Source organism: Sander lucioperca, chromosome 6, assembly GCF_008315115.2.
Source record: "Sander lucioperca isolate FBNREF2018 chromosome 6, SLUC_FBN_1.2, whole genome shotgun sequence".
NCBI classification, from domain to species: Eukaryota; Metazoa; Chordata; class Actinopteri; order Perciformes; family Percidae; genus Sander; species Sander lucioperca.
In genome coordinates, this window is record NC_050178.1 from 35,260,227 (window position 1) to 35,278,713 (window position 18,487).

At 39.0% G+C, this 18,487-nt stretch overlaps 1 protein-coding gene and 1 long non-coding RNA gene across 3 annotated transcripts in view; one reads left to right on the forward strand and one right to left on the reverse strand.

The window, feature by feature from the left end:
- The window catches only part of dnai1.2 (dynein, axonemal, intermediate chain 1, paralog 2), a 24,823-nt gene continuing 6,336 nt past the window's right edge, over positions 1-18,487 (reverse strand). For both annotated transcript variants that reach the window (XM_031277079.2, XM_031277087.2), the window contains exons 17-21: positions 17,464-17,612; positions 12,769-12,868; positions 7,990-8,175; positions 361-611; positions 1-168 (exon numbers count right to left, since the gene is read on the reverse strand). In XM_031277079.2, the coding sequence (XP_031132939.1) occupies positions 510-611; positions 7,990-8,175; positions 12,769-12,868; positions 17,464-17,612 (537 nt within the window). In that variant the 3' untranslated portion in view covers positions 1-168; positions 361-509. The remainder of the gene's footprint in view (positions 169-360; positions 612-7,989; positions 8,176-12,768; positions 12,869-17,463; positions 17,613-18,487) is intronic.
- Positions 17,255-18,487, forward strand: part of LOC116034569 — a 19,596-nt gene continuing 18,363 nt past the window's right edge. Inside the window, exon 1 of the long non-coding RNA XR_004101139.2 lies at positions 17,255-17,267. This is a non-coding gene — a long non-coding RNA (uncharacterized LOC116034569). The remainder of the gene's footprint in view (positions 17,268-18,487) is intronic.

Consider the following 18,487-nt stretch of genomic DNA (forward strand, 5'->3'; position numbering starts at 1 on the left):
ATTAACTCGTCTGTGAACAGATACATTTTAGTCGGCAATGGTGGTTAACAACAACTCCCATGATCCCACGCAACTTCGAAAACATCAAAAGTCCGTGTTCACATCCATGGTTTTGATTGGGAGAGAGAAAATTACATATTGTACGTTTAAGAGAGATCAGACGAAAAACTTTTTTTTTTTTTTTAAACATTATTTTTTGGGGCTTTTTTCCCTTCACTTCAGAGTGACAGTGGATAGAGAGATGGGGACGACACGCAGCAAAGGGCTGCAGGTCGGACTCGAACCCGGGCCGCTGCAAAGGCCTCAGCCCACACGGTGCGCACGCTCCCACTGGGTGAGCAAGAGGTCGCCCCCGAAAACATTTTTAATAAACATATACAAATAGCTTTCTTGTTATGTTGATGCTGTTTATTGTTGCAAACACTGAGCAGAATACGTTTTTTATTCTTTCATTAAAGAGAATAAAAGATTGTACCATGTTGTCGTGTTGGGGAGACACGGTGGCTGTGTTAAACTGTGCTTTGTTCTGGTTCCCTTAGCAGACTTAGGAGCTTCTCCATCTTGGCTATTTCCACTTCTGGACCCTTAGGCTGCTCCTGACCTTTCTTGCACTACACACACACACACACACACACACACACACACACACACACACACACACACACACACACACGCACACACGCACGTGCGCACACACACACACACGCACACACACACACACACACACACACACACAGAAAAATCAGAAATTATATTATGCTTACCAAGCACTTAAGGAGCCACAACCCCAGCAGGCAGTAACAGAGAAGAACACAACCCAATCAGACAGAAATTGAAATAGATGTAAGGTCAATAGCAGCAGAGTGGTTATATTACTTCATTTTATAATAATTTCTTTCCGCCATACTGTGAAATGTTCTTTGAAGAGATGGTGATAATGCCTAAAGGGCACCATTGCAAAGGGTAAACTCAAAGAGATCTTTCAGTTTCTGGTGTGTTATTATTATTGGCACATTAAATACTCCTGCGTGTAGAGAAGAGTTATATAATATGGCTCAATATTTCTCTTGTTCTGCTGCAGGAGATCATTTTAACTCTGTTAAAGCATATTTAACGGGCCTATCATTATCAAGGCTCATTTACTATTGTTACAGGATTTTTCTAAACTGAATTGGACTATTAATTGGACAATAATTGACATTTATATAATGATATTACAACTTACTGGATATACTGTACAAATATGATGGACATTTACTACTTTCATGAACACAGAGGCGATTCGTATTAAATCTTGTGTGTTTTGTATAAACTCTGCAAAACGCTACTACTGAATATATTTGACTGTCCTGCTCTTACCAGGACATCCAACAAACAATAAATAAAAAAGGAAGCAGCACAATTTATAATACAGACTGCTGGAAGGATGCATCAAGGTGCTTTCTGGGTCCTAAAACATTTTTTGCACAGCAGATTGTGACTTTGTTAGAGCAAGAAAAGCACAGGTGTAACCAATAACATTAATGAGGGCTCGTTACATTCAAGTGTCCCAGTAAGTCATGCTTGTGAGCCAGCATGCACAATACCAGGACCGTGGAACTACAACTTCTGAATGGAATGCAGCTAGCATTAGTGTTGTTAGAATCACCTGTGCTTTTCCTACAATAACATCAACTTGCTTTCTAGGTATTCTGATTGACGATAAACTCTCTTGGAGAGAACAGGTTGGTTTTGTCTGCAAACAGGTCAATAAATCTCTTGGGATCCTGAGAAAAAGAAGGGTTTGTACACAATCAATGTTTCTTAACATTATATTATAGCTTAATTTATCCTTATTTAACATACTGTAATATTGTGTTGGCAAGTGTGTTTCCTCCGTATCTGTCCAAAATATTGTTGCTACAGAAAAAGTTAATTAGATTAGCAACCTTCTCCAAAGCTGTTGCTCCAAAGTGCACCACTCTCTTTAAAGTTGCAGTTATTGATTATTTTCGATATCAGCATTCTTCAAACCTGTATATTTGTGTTTAAAATGAAATATAAAAAAACAGATTTACCTTTATAGTTTTAGATATTATTTTGCTAACAATTCACATTTCCATAATTACCCAACGAGAGAGAAACTTCATATTTCTTTTTACAAAACATCCTGCGGTCAGTTCTCTATCAAGTTTCATGCAGTTATTTTGTGAAATGAAAATGTACATTATATGGATTCCTCTGTCATTTTCTGTGTATAAAAATAGACTTAGAAATGCCCTGCTGTCTAAACTGTGTGATTTTGGAAAAAAGATAACTCTTAGAAACTGGTAATATGGCAATTATTTCTGTTGTTATTTCCATCTGATGTATTTCTCTTTATTAAACTTTTTATGAATTTTTTGCACACTAACACTTAAAATGTATTTTTGATTTTGTACGTCTACATTTGTGTATGTCCTTTAGTTGTGGTTTTTATATAAGCCGTTACAGGTTTCTACCACACCCTCACATGTATTTTTGTATTTCTTCAATGTAATTAGTTTTTTATAATCTGTGAAACAAATAAACTAAAACTAAATGACATCCCATAATGTCTGCTATGAAATGCTATGTCTATTCTAATCATTTATTGTGTGTACTATGTTCACACTGGAAGAATGACAACATGAGGGATAAAAATACCGGTATGCATACTAAAATATATTACATTTTTAAGGGCGTTTTCACACATACCTCATTTGGTCCGGACTTTCGGACCTTTCAGTTTGATCCGAACCAAAATTAGAGGTGCGAAACCTCCCCCTGACCACGGTCCAGATCAAAAGACCAAATTTTGGTCCGACCAAAAGAGGTGGTCTCGGTCCGGACCAAACTGAATGGTCCGGTTCGTTTACAGTGTGAAAGCATTTTTTGGATGGTTCGGACTTTCGGACCAAATACAAGAAGCTCTGGCAGGCTCTCCTTGTGTTACAAGACCGGGGAATAGCTCCTTTAAGGAATAGCTTGGTGCTTAGTGTGTAGGCTACATGAGAGAGTGAGAGTGACGGTGAATGCGCTCAGAGCAGACAGCTGTCGGCTATCAGAGCAGAGAATACATCAGCAGTTTATTTGTTAAGTGGTAGTAAATGTACAGTGTAGGTTTCCGTTTGTCTCTGAATAAATTCCCAACAAAACAAAAAGAGCCGCGGCAGTAGGGGAGAGCAGCAGTCAGCTGAAAAAACTCCGACACAGAGAAAGGATAAGAGAGGACGGGGAAGCCTGTCTACAAACCAATCAATTATCAGTATCTGGAGACGCAGCTCACGTATGTGATGACGGCAGGACGTAGTTTTGTCACGTATAGATCTTTAGTGCGCTTGCATAACTGCAGTGTGAAACCAAAACTTAGAGGATCAAATGTTACAATGTAACAAAAACATGAACCTTGGTCCGGACCTTGGTTCGGACTTTCAGGTGTGAAAACGCCCTAAGTGTCCCATAATGCAATAAACAACAGAAATACACAGCACAAAAACGGGATGGTGGTTGGTGCTATGGTTTAGACAACAAAATATTTTTTTTAGCTTTAATTTGGTGTTTGTCTGTGCACCTTTTACTATTAAAGCCAATTCAATTATTGTATACAAACTATTAGTCTCGCTTTACCAGACCCTCCTCCACAGCGCTGCGGAGGAGGGTCTGGCTAGTCCACATAGCATTCCAGGATGGGAGAAAAATGTGTTCTGGTTTATTGGCATTTCTTTAAACCAATCACAGTCGTCATGGGCGGCGCTAAGCTCCACACGGAGCTGCTGCAAAATACCCTCGGGAAGGAACTTGTTTTGGTCGAACATGTACGTTCAAAAGTTGTTTTAGTCGTGCGAGAGAAAACTCAGATTGGACAGATAGTCTAGCTAGCTGTCTTAATTTACCATGCAGAGATCTGAGTAGCAGTTAACCATAGCCCTCATAAATCCACCAGAGTTTAAAGCAGCCATATTCTGCTCATTTTCAGGTTCATAATTGTATTTCAAGGTTGTACCAGAATAGGTTTACATGGTTTAATTTTCAAAAAACACCATATTTTTGTTGTACTGCACCGCTCTCTCTCACTGCTGCAGATCCTCTTTTCAGCTGGTCTCTGTTTTAGCTACAGAGTGAGACCTAGAGTGAGACAATAAAAGAAAGGCTGTTTCTACAACTTCGGTCAGTTACAAGGCAGGATTAGCTGGGAGACTTCTAAATGAGGGCGCACATGTAAGTAGTTCTTTTGTAGATTATGGTGAATTTGTGTGTGTTGTAGCAGTGCTTTGCTATTGAGAACGAGGTAGCATGCTAGCGTTAGCATTAGCGTTAGCTATAAGTTGGTTGCGGTTAGCCTGCTCGTTTCGGCTTGTGACGTCACAAGCCGTGCCGATTTAAAACAGCTCACCCAGAGACTGAAGACAGGACACATTCAGAAACCGTATCTCACTCTAAACAGCATGGATGGATTTTTTTCAAAGTTTGTATGTGTGTGGAAGCAACAGAGACACAAAATAACACCCCAAATCCCAGAAAAAGTGATTTTTTCATAATATGGGCACTTTAAAATTCCAACACAGAGAAAGCGAAAGGTAACGGACATCGGCAAAAAGACATGCATCCGGCGGAATTTCCTGCGGCACCAGGGCAATCCCGTAAGTGAAATGTCGAGGATATAGACTAACTAACTAATAAACATTAGTAAATAATGTATTTTTTTATTGCACAGTATAAGTATGGAAGTGGGACATAGTGACATACTGAAGTGTGACTGACTCCTCAACACAGTTAAACAAATGAGGGGTGACCTGCTATCTCCTCCTTTGAAGCTTGGAAAATGTATATTTTGGTGTAGCTGTTTTGAAGTTTGAAATGGATACAGCGGGGAGGCTGATCCAGACAGACAGCTGCGCTCCCTAAACGAATGAGCATCAAATCTTGAAGCAACATAATATCTCTGCCATGATGAATGGCTCAATAAAGCTTCCTCCACAGTGGAGAGAAAGGCTGACCGGACACACACCAGCACCTCAAATTAATAAAACTTCAAATCAAAATCAAAAAAATGCATCATCTCTGAACATGTCAACCTGTGTTCTGATTTATTTTGTAAATTCCTTGCTGTTTTGCTTACCGCAGCGGTAAAATACCAGACTTGTTCTGTCTGCATAAAAGCAACACATACAGATAGGAAGCCCCACCTGTGTTGTAAGGCCCAGAATATTTTCTGCTTATTTTCTAGCACTCAACATTAATACAAATGTAAATGTTAAAGCATAATACTGCTTTTATATTGTAACTGCCTTTTGTGATATGTGGGCAACAAAAAATGAGGCCACTAAAAAAAGAACAGATGAGATGAACACATCCATTCTCCACACAGTCGAACAGAACAGTGTTGTGCTGAACACAGACAGGGGTCATTTGATGCTACTGGTCATCTAAAGATGATGAGCATTTGGAGTGTGTGTCTAAAGAACACTATTATTTGCACTTTCAGGTACTTATTGTAATATACATTACAATTTGAATTGTCTGACCACAATCAACTAGAAAGTAAAGGCTGCACAAACGTTATCTATGACAGTAGACTCTTTTTTCTCAACAGCACAAACCCTCCACAATTACACCACAAAAACGCAGGCCTATACAATTCTGTGTGTATAGCATAACAGCAGGCACACCTGACACTACCTCATTTGTAACTGTAGCCCTCAGGCTTACAACTGGGAAATAACTACTCAGTTCAGCACAACGGAGAGCATTTTAGAACATTTTAAAACATACTTTGGCAAGGTACATCCTGTAGTAGATTTCTGATACTTATAGTTTAGTCTTAGAGTTCTAACATTTGGCCTCTCATTGCATCCTGCTACGTCCAGCTATGCTCTGCTGTGCCACGCTACATACTGTAACGCCCTGCAGTGCCCTGCTATGACATGAACTACTACGACTACCATTTTTTAGTCACTGTTACATTATCTTTATTGTGACTATTATTGCCACTGTTCATCATTTCCCCAACCGGCACCGTCAGACACCGCCTACCAAGAGCCTGGGTCTGCCGAGGTTTCTTCCAAAAAGGGAATTTTTCCTCGCCACTGTCGCACTATGCTTGCTCTTGGGGGAATTACTGGAATTACTAGAATTGTTGGGACTTTATAAATTATAGAGTGTGGTCTAGACCTGTAAAGTGTCTCAAGATAACTCTTGTTATGATTTGATACTATAAATAAAATTGAATTGAATTGAATTGAATTTTGGAAGCTCAAAACAATTAATTAAAAACTATTTGAGGGGAGTAAGTCAGCCTTTCCAAATGCCCTTCAAATAGGTACAACAAGTACACCACACTTGTATTGTTACAGTTTGGATTACCAGGCCACCGTGCCAATGTTTTGGGTATATTAATGGGCCACCATGCCCATTGTGTAAGTTTTAGTGGGCTGCTATAAAACATATAACTGATAATATTTGCTGTGGGTGTTTGTGCCTGATGCTTATTTGCCACACTGCGTTCCAAAATGCTCTGAGCGCTGTCAGTGGTGCTGAACTGTGCAATTATTTACCAATTGTACGCTTTAGGGCTACAGACTGAGGTCGCTAATGAGGTACCACTGGATGTGTGTGTATGTGTATTTATGCTGTACCCATATAAACTGTGTTTATGTGAGTGGTTGAATGAGAACCGTTTATGTGTGTTGCACCCAGGCCCCGCAATGCCATGTATTATGCATGATCAACACAAAGGGAAACTGGAGAGGCTGCAGAGCTAACTGTAAATGGGCCCTGATTAAAGTGTTGTGACTCAGTGTGCTATTAGGTTTCCTCCTGTGTTTAGTACGACAGCTTTGATTACTCCACAGCTCATTAACCATTGTCATGAGCGGCAACAGAGCCTTCAGTAACTCATCAATTGTAAAGTTTCAAGCACTTTATTGTCATTGTGTAGCACAAAGAGATTACTTCGTGACTAAAAGTGATAAAAAACATGTACGATAGTACTGGAACAATTTAAATAAATATAAATAAATCTAATAATAATAATAAAATAAATGTTAGTTTATCTAGAATAACATATACTATAAAATAACAACATAAGATAATAATATTAAATACAATAAGCTGAAAATATAAGTAAACGTTAAGTACTAAAATATATAAATGTATATAAGATTTATATATGAATAAAAGCTAACATTATATAAATAGGAGTTAACCATCAATTGTGAATGGACTAAAGCAAAATTTTGTTTTACTATATAACTAGAACTTAACTTTCTTTTCTTCAAGATTATTTTCCCCATTATGTCTTGGCAGTTATTGCCAGTTGGACAGTATGAATGCCAGGGAATATAGGGATACAGAAAACGGGATGACTTGTGAAAAATATCCATGCGGTTACCATGGGTACCCTTGTACCTGGTCACAGTTATGTGATTGGCCTTTTAAACCACTGGGCTTATTCAATTACAAAGAACACTCGGCTACTCTGCTGGCTAATTGTTAACCGGCCTAAATCAGCATAGGACGAGAAAATCAGGAGCTTAGTGTTGCTGATAATGAACTGCTGAGGAACACTGTGGCCTTCATTCCATTGTTATTTGGTGAAATTAGCTCAAGGTCAGGACTCTTCGAAGAATGAATCATCTGATCTGCTTTCATTGATGTGTTATAAATAATGCAAAAGAGCAGACATGCATTTAGATCATTTACAGATAAGATGGTATATAAGGTTAAAGAACACATTCAAGTGCAATGGTAACAATGCTGAACCATAGTGCTGCTGAAAGTGGCAGAAGATTTAATCCCTAATTTGCAATGTGGACAAGCTCCATTCGTATGTGCCAGTAGAGCCTCATTATAAAGACAAAGCAGCAAGCGAAGAAACATGAAATGGTAAAGCAGCCGCATTTGAAAAGACAGGTTTATTTCCTTACCACTTATAGGTAGGCTTAAAATGGAGTAAATTAGCTGTGTCTCTGGCAACTCGATAATTCTTACCTTGGGTTTCTTGCGGAGGTTAGGGGAGAGTTTGAAGCTGCTGACATAGCCTCGGTCATCGCCCACTATGAGGATAGGATAGATGGGATTAAACTCAATGTGAGTCAGCTTGGTCTTCTTTTTGGCCACCACTGGCTGCTGGCAGATGGCCTCATATTTGTTGATGTTGAGGTCAAAGACATGAACCTGAAAAAGATAAGTAATCAAAAGAATGAATTTGTCGTTCATGATGATTTTTTTTTTTTTTTTTTTACAATTCTGACCATCTGAACTGACATTTCAGGAGGTTGGCATTACCACTAACACTGACTGAAGGTTTAAATAGAAACCCTATAAAAACTGAACCATCTCACTGACCACCATATTTAGGCTGGAGGATGTATGTCTGAAGATTTTGCCTCCAGAGTAAGTAAGTAAAGGCTAAATCTGTTGCTGCAGACTGCCTTTTCATATCATGTGTTTGTGTTGTTATTGTGAGACTGGTGGAGCAGAAGCCTCTGAAGGGATGCAGCCTGACCATCTGGTGCAATGAAGGGTGTTCCCTGTAATACAATGAGTGTGCACTTCTGTTCGTATGAGTGTACGTATGTGTGTGTTGTCTGTGCTGGCAGCCCCAATACAAAATCCTAGGCATCGTTATCCAGAAGGAACCAGATCTCAGATATCCTTCTTTTAGCATTTAGTGCATTTAGACAATCTGTCGGCGACAAATGATCCCACTGCAAAGCACAGCCCACTCCTTTTACCAGAAAGATGACTGTGCCCGGGCTGCTGGGGTTCATGCCGGCTATGTGTAACAGCACCACACAAAGCATCGCAGTCATCACTTGCAACCAATTCTCATATGCTACCAGGGTATGACTTTCTGTAACCTTCATCACTACAGCCTTGAGTGTTTTTGCTTTCAATATATGAGCACTAATGTAGTAAGTTAGTCATGACTGATTGCAGTACACACTGACTAAGCTTGGAATTCACACAAGAACCTAGAGCAGAGATACATTTTACTGTGCTGAAATGATTGCCAATAATTTATGAAACTTATATTGTATTAGATATTGTATTTTAATTGATTGTAGTATATCAAAATAGTTCAATTATTTAGGCTTTTTTATTGCTTTAGGTTGATGTTAAAGTATCAGATCTGAAAACCTAGCATGTGCTGATGCACGTATACTAACTGATATATGAGGCAGTCCATATGCAGAAGGTTAAGGAGGAGCAGCACAGAGCACAAATATGGATTTGGAGACTAATCACTGGAGAGTAAGCATGGACCTCTCATTATTTCATCCTGACACTTTATTTCCTCAACAGTCAGCTCAGATGGAGAGGCGAGGACAGAGAGAACGAGAGATATTTGTTTGCACTGCACAACTCAGTGTCATTCTTACACCTCAACTTGCCAGGCAAGTCATTATCCTAATGAACACATGTACAAATGCACGTATGCACACACACAAACACACACACACACACACACACACACACACACACACACACACACACACACACACGTACACCATTGTGTCTGTGACATTTTGCAGTGTAGCAGCAGCAGGCCAGGTTTTCATCAATAGAAACGTCAAGGGGCGCACAGCTCATGCTGAGTCACTCAAGCTCTACCAGAAACTTGTCACAGAAAACAGCAAATGTACTGCAAAGAAACTGCTATCCTGGGGAAGATTATGAAGATTAACCTCATGCTCTGCGACCGCATCAGTGAATGTGGGAATTCTGACAATATTCTGCCATTCTTCAAAATGTGACAGCGACCAAATGTCAAGTTCAGCCTTGCCTTGGACTGAATGTACAACCGTTATTTAGTGGATCCAGTTAATTCTACACATCTGTCAGTTTACAGATTACATTTATACTCATCTCAAAATTTGGCATCACAGTGAATACTAATATACCTATATATAATCACTAACTCACGTCAACAAAGTCTAAGCTATTTTCGTCCAAGTGCATCCTTAAAATCAGACTGAAATGATAGTTCAGTTTGGAATTTAGTACACTGAAAAATGGACCTGGCATACTGACCTTGATCGACTCCAATTTAATATTCTTGTCCTTCCTGCTGCTTAGATAGGATATTGTGCTTGTAAAATGTATGCCAACTGATGAGCTTTTAATGAGTTTTTTAATAGCTGTTGAAAATGGCTTTTGATCCAGTTTCAGAGAATAAATTACAATACAGGACTGAAATTTAATCTATTTTATACAGTCTGTGGATTTTATATGCTTTCTAGAAAAGTCAATTAGATTTTTTTTTTCTGTAGAGGATGTTTACAATCAAACAAACTGCTTGTTTTAGTCTGGGTTAAAGATCAGCTGTATGCATTGCCTGTTATTTATCTGACATTTCATCTCTTCCATGTCAAGACAAATGTTTGGCTGTGAAATAATTTGCATAATCATGGATCTACTACAGTATGCATTGTGTCTATGGAGACTGAATTCTGGCATTGGAGAGGACGGGCCACACATACACACACTATCACATAAGGTGTCTCTCAAAGTGCTCAGCTCTCATTTCCTTTTTGTCACTTTCACTCGACTTCACTTGGCACACTGGACAGTAAATGTGTCAGACACACAACACTCTGGACTTTTATGGCATGGTGCAAATTGTGCGAAGACAACAGATGGGGACAGATTGCAGCCATACTAAGAAAATATGTGCACATAAGCAACACGGCATCCACTGAAATTACTTTTGGCTGGAATCAATAACCAAGAAACCATGTTTGAACAAACTAATTTGCCTGAGGCTATTCTGCATTAATCTGAGGCTTAGCTTTATGAATACAGTATGGTTTTAGTCATCTGAGTCTATAACTATATTATAAGGATAATGGTAGATGGTGCAGCTGTTTGTGATTTCACATGTTCTGTCAGGTAAGTGTGACACTCATGTTATCTTAGGTACACAGCAGGGGCCCGTTTCAGGAAGGAGGTCTAACAAACTCTGAGTCTAACCCTGATCTCTGAGTTGATTTACCCTGAGATGGGAAACTCTGAGTTTTCGGTTCCAGAACAGCTGATTTGAGATGGTTCAATCAACTCGGAGTAGGTTCACTCAGAGTTAAGCGTGTGCACCACCACAATAAAAAGGCAGCATGAATGGAACCATGATACTACGATTCACCATCGTAACAACCACAAACAAACTGGTCGGCGGAAATACTCCTGCGCACATACAGCGAGTTTGAACATATATTTCGTTAAAAAAGCAACGCAGCGGCTGCTGCAAAAGAGAGAGAATTTGCGTGGGAGAAAATTGCTGCTAGAGTAAATGCGTAAGTTCCAATATAGTGTATTAATATCATATTTAATCATAAGTATAATTAATATTACTGGTGAAATGATATTGAACTTATAATATATTTCATTTAGTGCAATCCTGCGGGCGAAAAAGTCCTAGGCCTACTAATCCCATTCTGAGGCTGCAGCACCATCATTAACAGAATTATAATTCATAATATTTTATTTCAAAGGGTTTACATCATTCACCTGCAATACTGTGGAACTCCTTTCGAATGGCTCTTACTGGTTTGTGTCCAGGGAACACTACAAAAACGTTTATAAAACGTTTCAGAGCGAGTCACACTCTTCTGACGGCACTTTGCTATACAGTGGCTTTACTAATATGCTCTGCATCACCAATGTTATAAAGAAAACTGCCATTTGCAAAAGAACGTAATGTGACACAAATAATCTGCTGTGATGTAAGAGCATGTCCACGATGGTTAGTGATATGAGGACGGATAAGGTTACATAGGCTACATAACTGATAGACTGGGAAGAAAAACGATACCGCTCAAATAGGTAGTTATCTGGAAATGAAAATGCATCTATAGTCGGGGCCTCAATATCATCTCCCGACGTATGTTTAACTCCCTGCAAAGTAAAACAGCTTCTTCATCAATGGGATCGTCGACACAAGGAAATGCCATGTTTTGAGAAAAAAAACGTATAGTCTGCCTAACATGGTTAATAAAACAACACTGTTTTTTTATTCATGCAGATAACAAACTGCGCTAAAATGTGCCTGATACAGACTGAATGAATGAATGAGGAAATGAAAGCGCGCTGTGTCAGAGGGAGGAGACTGAGAGAAACTCGAGGTTTATTGAAGAAAACCTACTCCCAACCAGGTTAGGGTCACAGATTCAGTTACCATAGTAACTGACTCTGAGGTTAGGTTACCTCTCTTTCTGAAACGGGCTGGAGTTACCCCTCTCTCTCAGGTTTAAATAACCTCCCCTTCTGAAACGGAAAACCCAGAGTTTCCCCTCATCTCAGGGTTAACAAACTCAAGAGTTTTCACTAAACCTGCTTTCTGAAACGTACCCCTGATGTATGGGGGTGATATAATCATAGCCTTCAGACAAAGCATCTTATAGGCCCTCATATAGGTCTGAGACGTGTTGTACAGTCAGCCTATATCACATGGTGCCATGAAATGATTGTATATTTTCATATGTTATTATATGTATTAATATATTGATACAAATCATTAGTAATGTGTCCCTTCTTCTAATCCCAGCTAAAGGAAAAACAACATGTATGATACAGTCATTCTATATTGCATGTAGACATACAAATCTGCTTTTTTCAATTATGTGAGATTCTTAATAAATCTAAGCATAAATCATGCACTATGGCTTGAGTGTTCTGAAGGCAGGTAAAAAAAAGTTATAAACTGCTAAACTTCTCGCTAAAGTCAAGCTGTGGGCTGCAAAATTTAAATTAAGACTGACTGTTACTTACTGTTCCATCTGTAGTGACAGCAGCGAATACAGTGGAGGAGTATGGAGACCAGGCAACATCACCAACAGCTGCATTCAGATCAAAGGTGAACATTGGAGTGCTGTAAAAACACACAGACATCCTCGGTCAGACAGGAAATCTTTTCATTATATTGCACAAAATATTATGTGTCAGAGAAAGGTCATCAGACGTATTTGCTCAAATGGTACACTTTATTTTATATGGTCAAGGCAGTGATACATCTGTAATTTCTTCCAACAAGTTTCCAGGGGTGGAAAACCATCATTAGACTGCCTTCCATGGTAATCAGTTACAATCTGTCCAGACAACGGGTGAAGATAAAACAGAAAGGTATTGCACACTGTTTCCTCATATTATTAACATGTGAGACACCACTGGAAGTAAGATGAAACAATGCAATATTTCTAAGAATCCAGGCACATGCAAGTTTTCTTCAAATATTAAGGAGGGACTGTGTGTGTAAACAATAGAGACAGAGAAAGCAAAACTTTTCAATTTCAATAGATTGCAAATTTGGTAGGACAGAAGGACAGACTTACATACACGAAAGCAATTTGCACTCACAGTCTGTAGGTAATTGGTGTTTGATTTACTGAGGCAGAAACTAAATACACATCCAACATCTGAGATGGCCTTCAAGGCACAGTCTGCAAGTGAAGCAGAGCTCAAAGACCCTATTCAGTGGTAGAATATGTCTACCATCAGCAAGCCCAGAAAAATAAATCAAAATGTAGCAATGTCAAAATGGGTTATCAAGAACGCTTTTAAAATAGTGCTTCAGCAGCTCAGGAATATCAAATACGGCCACACACAGCCTCAACTCTATAGCCCCTCTTTATCACATTGTGTTCATCTATGACATTCATTTATGTGTTTTGGAACTATTTCATTATAGCTCCACTCTGAAAACCAAGCCCACCGCAGGGGAAAACAATCGAGCCACAATAAGGGACAAAATGCCTGTAGCTAGCAAAAAAACTAGTGCTGTCAAACGATTAAAATATTTAATCGCGATTAATCACATCAATGTCATAGTTAACTCCCAATTAATCACAATTAATCGCACATTTTTATCTATTCTAAATCCTTGATTTCTTTTTGGCCCATTATTTTTTCTCATTTTAATGCTCTTATCAACATGAAAAAGTGGATCGGCTTGCTTTGTGCAAATGTTTTTTTTTTAAGTTTGTTCTTAGTTGTGGTATCCATATGCTTCTGTCTGAAGCATAGACTGTTAATATTAATATACAGTCTATGGTCTGAAGTCATCCATTGTCGCCTGGCTTTGACGAGGGGGCGGAGAATTCGCATCAGCTGTGTGCTTGGCCATCAAGTGGTATTTCAGACTGGACGTGCTGCGATGATAGCTCAGTTCACAACGACAAAACACACAGATCACTTTGGTCTTGTCAATGGAACCATTTGGCAACTTTTTAAAAGTAAACTTTCCATTCAGAATCTTATTGGCATCCATTTCTGCGTCTCGCGCTCGCCATCCACTCAAAGCGTAACGTTAGCCTACTACTCTTTGGCCAGCTCGCAAGCCCAAACAAGTGTGTGCGGCGTTTGCCTGTTGTTTAGTTTCCGGTCTAGCTAGATCCGGTGTGGTGTTGTAGTTTTTCTAACGTTACTAGTTGTTGCAACAGCATGTGAAAAAAACTACAAAGTTTGCTAGGCCAAAAAGAAAGTTAATCCCACGATAAAAAAATTGACGCCGTTAAAATGGGTTTGCGTTAACGCCGTTAATAGCGCATTTAACTGATAGCACTAAAAAAAACATTAGATTTAAACATGTCAAATGATTATTTTAGCACCCTATGTCTACCAGACAGGACAAGTTAGCTGTTAGTAGGTTAATACTAGCTCTGTGTTAGCAGGCTAAGGCACTTGCAAACATAATACTGCATAGCTTTATCAGTTATTCATACTGTATACGACTATAACACAAGTTACTGTCAAAATGCTTTAACTTAACTTACAGAAATATAGTTAGCCTAAAACTGACATATATGATGACAAATGTCTGTGCACACCTAACATTAGGCATACTGAGTTTCAGAATCACACAGTTTCCCATTTTTTCTGCTGATGACGTCTTATTGCCTATATCCACTTTTGTCTCCCTAAAAGCTCAGTTTTTCGATTTGGCATCTTATAAAAACTTAGTTATGGGTTCTTTACCCTGTCTTTACCCTAGTGCATCCCACCCCCACAGTGCAGCTGTGCAGGTGGGACTCAAATGCGCTCTGTTTCTTTTTTGAGGTGCATTCACACTTCAACCACTGTCATTGAGATTTCTACAACATACTGGTTATTTACACAACATTCATCCTTCCTCACAAATATTCACACATTTGGAAAAGAGGTGGCGTAAAACAGGAGTCTGTGCAAAACATATCCTCACAAATTGAAGGAACTTCAGTAAACGAACCAGAATGAACAATCAACCACACTTAACACGCTTCCCATTATTTGTCCTGGCCTCCCTTTATGATTTTGTGCAGGTTGACCCTCAGATGACAGACAAACTGTGCTTCCATGCTGCTGTGCCTGTTTGATAAATAACATGCACTCTGGTAGGTGAAGAATATGATTAAAATTAGGTGCAAAAGTCTAATAAATCTGGCCCAGAGTCTTTCAAAAGAGGGCTGTTACAGCAGAATGCATACCGTTAATCCAAGAGTCAAAGCTAATAGGATTCATAAAGTATGTCCAAGTTTATCTCTAGGCTGAGGTGAATTTATCAAGTTAACCTTTTGTGTGATAAGAGACTTGATGCAAGTCTTTTCTATTACTACAGCTCATTCAGGACTGGCTAATGTCATGTGATAGTTTTACAGGATATATTGGCGTCAGCCGTCAAACAGAAATAGCAGTTTTCAGCGTAAAGCTTTGACACACTTCTGAACATTGTGGCGAAGTTTGTGAAAAGTTGTTTGATCCAGTCATACCCTCTCCTGGAAACAATATGTCTTGTATCTATGGGATGTTGATCATTCTTGAAAACCCTGTCTCTCACAATGGGAGGACGATTACTATCATTATTTAGTCAAGCTGCCTGTGCTGACAAGAAGTGGGAGGCACCGTGGGTTAGTCAAATAAGCAAGGGAAATTATGCTGGGTCCATAATGAGTATAAGAAGGTAATAAAGACTAATATACTGTTATATTATGTAAGGATTAAAGGAATTGTGATTATCTTGTCCCTTTTCACTGAATACATAGACATTTGAACATTAGTAATGTTGCTAACCATAAAAATATAAATACAGTTTAAAAGTTGCTATTCTGTCACCACAGCATTTCATTCCCATGAGCAATACATGACACATTTATCTTCCATCTTCTTCCAGCCAGGTACTTTAACTTGAATAACATTATGCTGAAACTAAAATATAAATTATACTTTGCAGTCAAGCTGCAGTTACCGGGAATCTAATTCCATAGAAATGGACAATTAGAAATTAACTTAAATTAACAATAGCCAATTGAGTAATTCTTTTCCTATGTATTTATTTTACATTTCTTCTCCTTTTTCTCCCAATTTGACACAACCAATTCATCATGCACTTTAGTTCTTGTCACCGCTTAACTCCCACTGTCGCCTTACAGGCAGCCATTTGTCAAATGACTTGGCTCAAGTCCAACACATATGGGGCTAAAAGCTCCTTCTTTTCATCCAACATTATGCTGTACACTCATTACACTGAGTATTTATCACCCTCCTCTTCAAATGCACCACAGCCAACCAGTAGGAGTCACTAGTGCAGCAACAAGCACATGATCCCCCAACAGCTTCCCACCAGACAACACTGCCAACTGTGTTTGATGGGAACGCCCAGTTAAGCCAACAGTGTCAGAGATGGAACCCTAATTGCTGTGATGGTGGGCGAGTGCTATTACTCAATAATAATAGCACCAGGTAGAGCTGTAATCGGGCCTTAAAAGTTAGGCCCGACAAGGCCCGAGCCTGACAGAATTCGGCCAGAGCCTGACAAGTACATTTTGATTGACAGCTTTTTAAAAGCTCGAACCCGTTTACAGCCCGACATTATTCAAATGTGCGCATGCACACAGCTCTTTTGCCTTTTGTCAAGAATGAGTCATTTATACATTTTTTCACATCATTTATTCATGACTTACGTAGGCTATAGGCCACTTGGAAGTTGGAACAAAGAAATAAAATACGTCCTCCAGAGGCCAGCCTCCGTTTCATCTCCTCAGCATCAATTTTCGCGCTAATCGAAACGCATCACCTGACCGCTCATTTACCACACAACCTGGAACGCAAGCCCGAGCCCGGCCCGAGCCCATGTAAAATGATAGAAATTAAGACCGAACACGACCGAACCCGACGGCAAAGATCTTCAGCTCTAGCACCAGGCTATCTGAATGCCACAACATTTTTCCAAAATGTACTACAACTTAATTGTCATGGACATGGTGTATGTACTTTTTGATATATGAAATAAAAATAATGTAGAACTAAATAACTACACAGGAATGAAAATGACATTTCATAATAAAGGAAAACAAAACTTAATACTGTAGAAACTTCTACTAGATAAATATAGACAACATAGAATCATTCCTATAGTTGTGATACAATATACAGTGTATAGAGTGATGTCATATCTACAGTAGCTGCAAGTATTCACTCTTTTGCTTTTCTTACTTGATGGCATGGTCCCAGATCTTGACGGTCCAGTCTGAACTGCAAGAGATGAAAACCTTTGGGTGGAAGTGGTTCCACTTTACAGCATCCACTGCCATGCTGTGGGCATCATAGGTCTCCAGGAACTGGCTTGAGTAGGTCTTGGAGCACTAGGGAATAAAGGCAAAGTCTTGCTTTGGACAAAGTTGTTATATAAACCAGGGCTGCACAATATGAGGAAAAAAATCTAATTGCAATTGTTTTGACTGATATTGCATTTGCATATGATTCACTATATTGGAGGGATTGATTTTTTCATTATTATTCTCATTTTCATTGAAAAATATATTAAAATGATCATGGTGTCATTTTGCGAGGATCTGTACCAAACAAAGATTTTTTTTCTTAAGTTTGTAGAATACGACTAGGCCGGGACATATAGTATGGTTAGTAAAATTTGGAAATCAGAGAAAAACGAGGCCTAACAAGACATCACTGACTTGACAAAGGTCCCTCCAGTGCCACAGAATACATTATCCAACTATTTTCACAAGCTGAGTAGTACTGTTCATGACTAGTAAACAGATGAAGTATAAAAAAGATAAGGACATGACTTGAGTTGTAAGTTGTAAGTTTTCTAAGGAAGTCTTAGGAGACTTGGATAGATTATTTGCTTGAGAATGGTTTATGTATCTGGGCACATGCAATTTTCCATTGACAGCTGCTGGACGAGTCTTGCTGTGACATTGCTGATTGGAGAGAGGCCAGACGTCTAATATACTTGACAGTTTTAACCAAAAGAGAGTAATCCAATCCTCTGTGGTTCATAGTAAATTGCCCTATACATTTCCAGTTTGTTTGCAATTGACAGAATAGGATTTACAAAAGCACCTAAACAACAGCAGAATTAAATTGCAGGGATAAATTAACTGGACAATCCAGGATAAAAACAGCTACACAGCTCGTGGAGAAAGCTGTTGCACTTCCAAGCACTGACAGCTTGATTGTTGATCTGCAGCTAGGTGAAAGATTATTTATCTGTCCT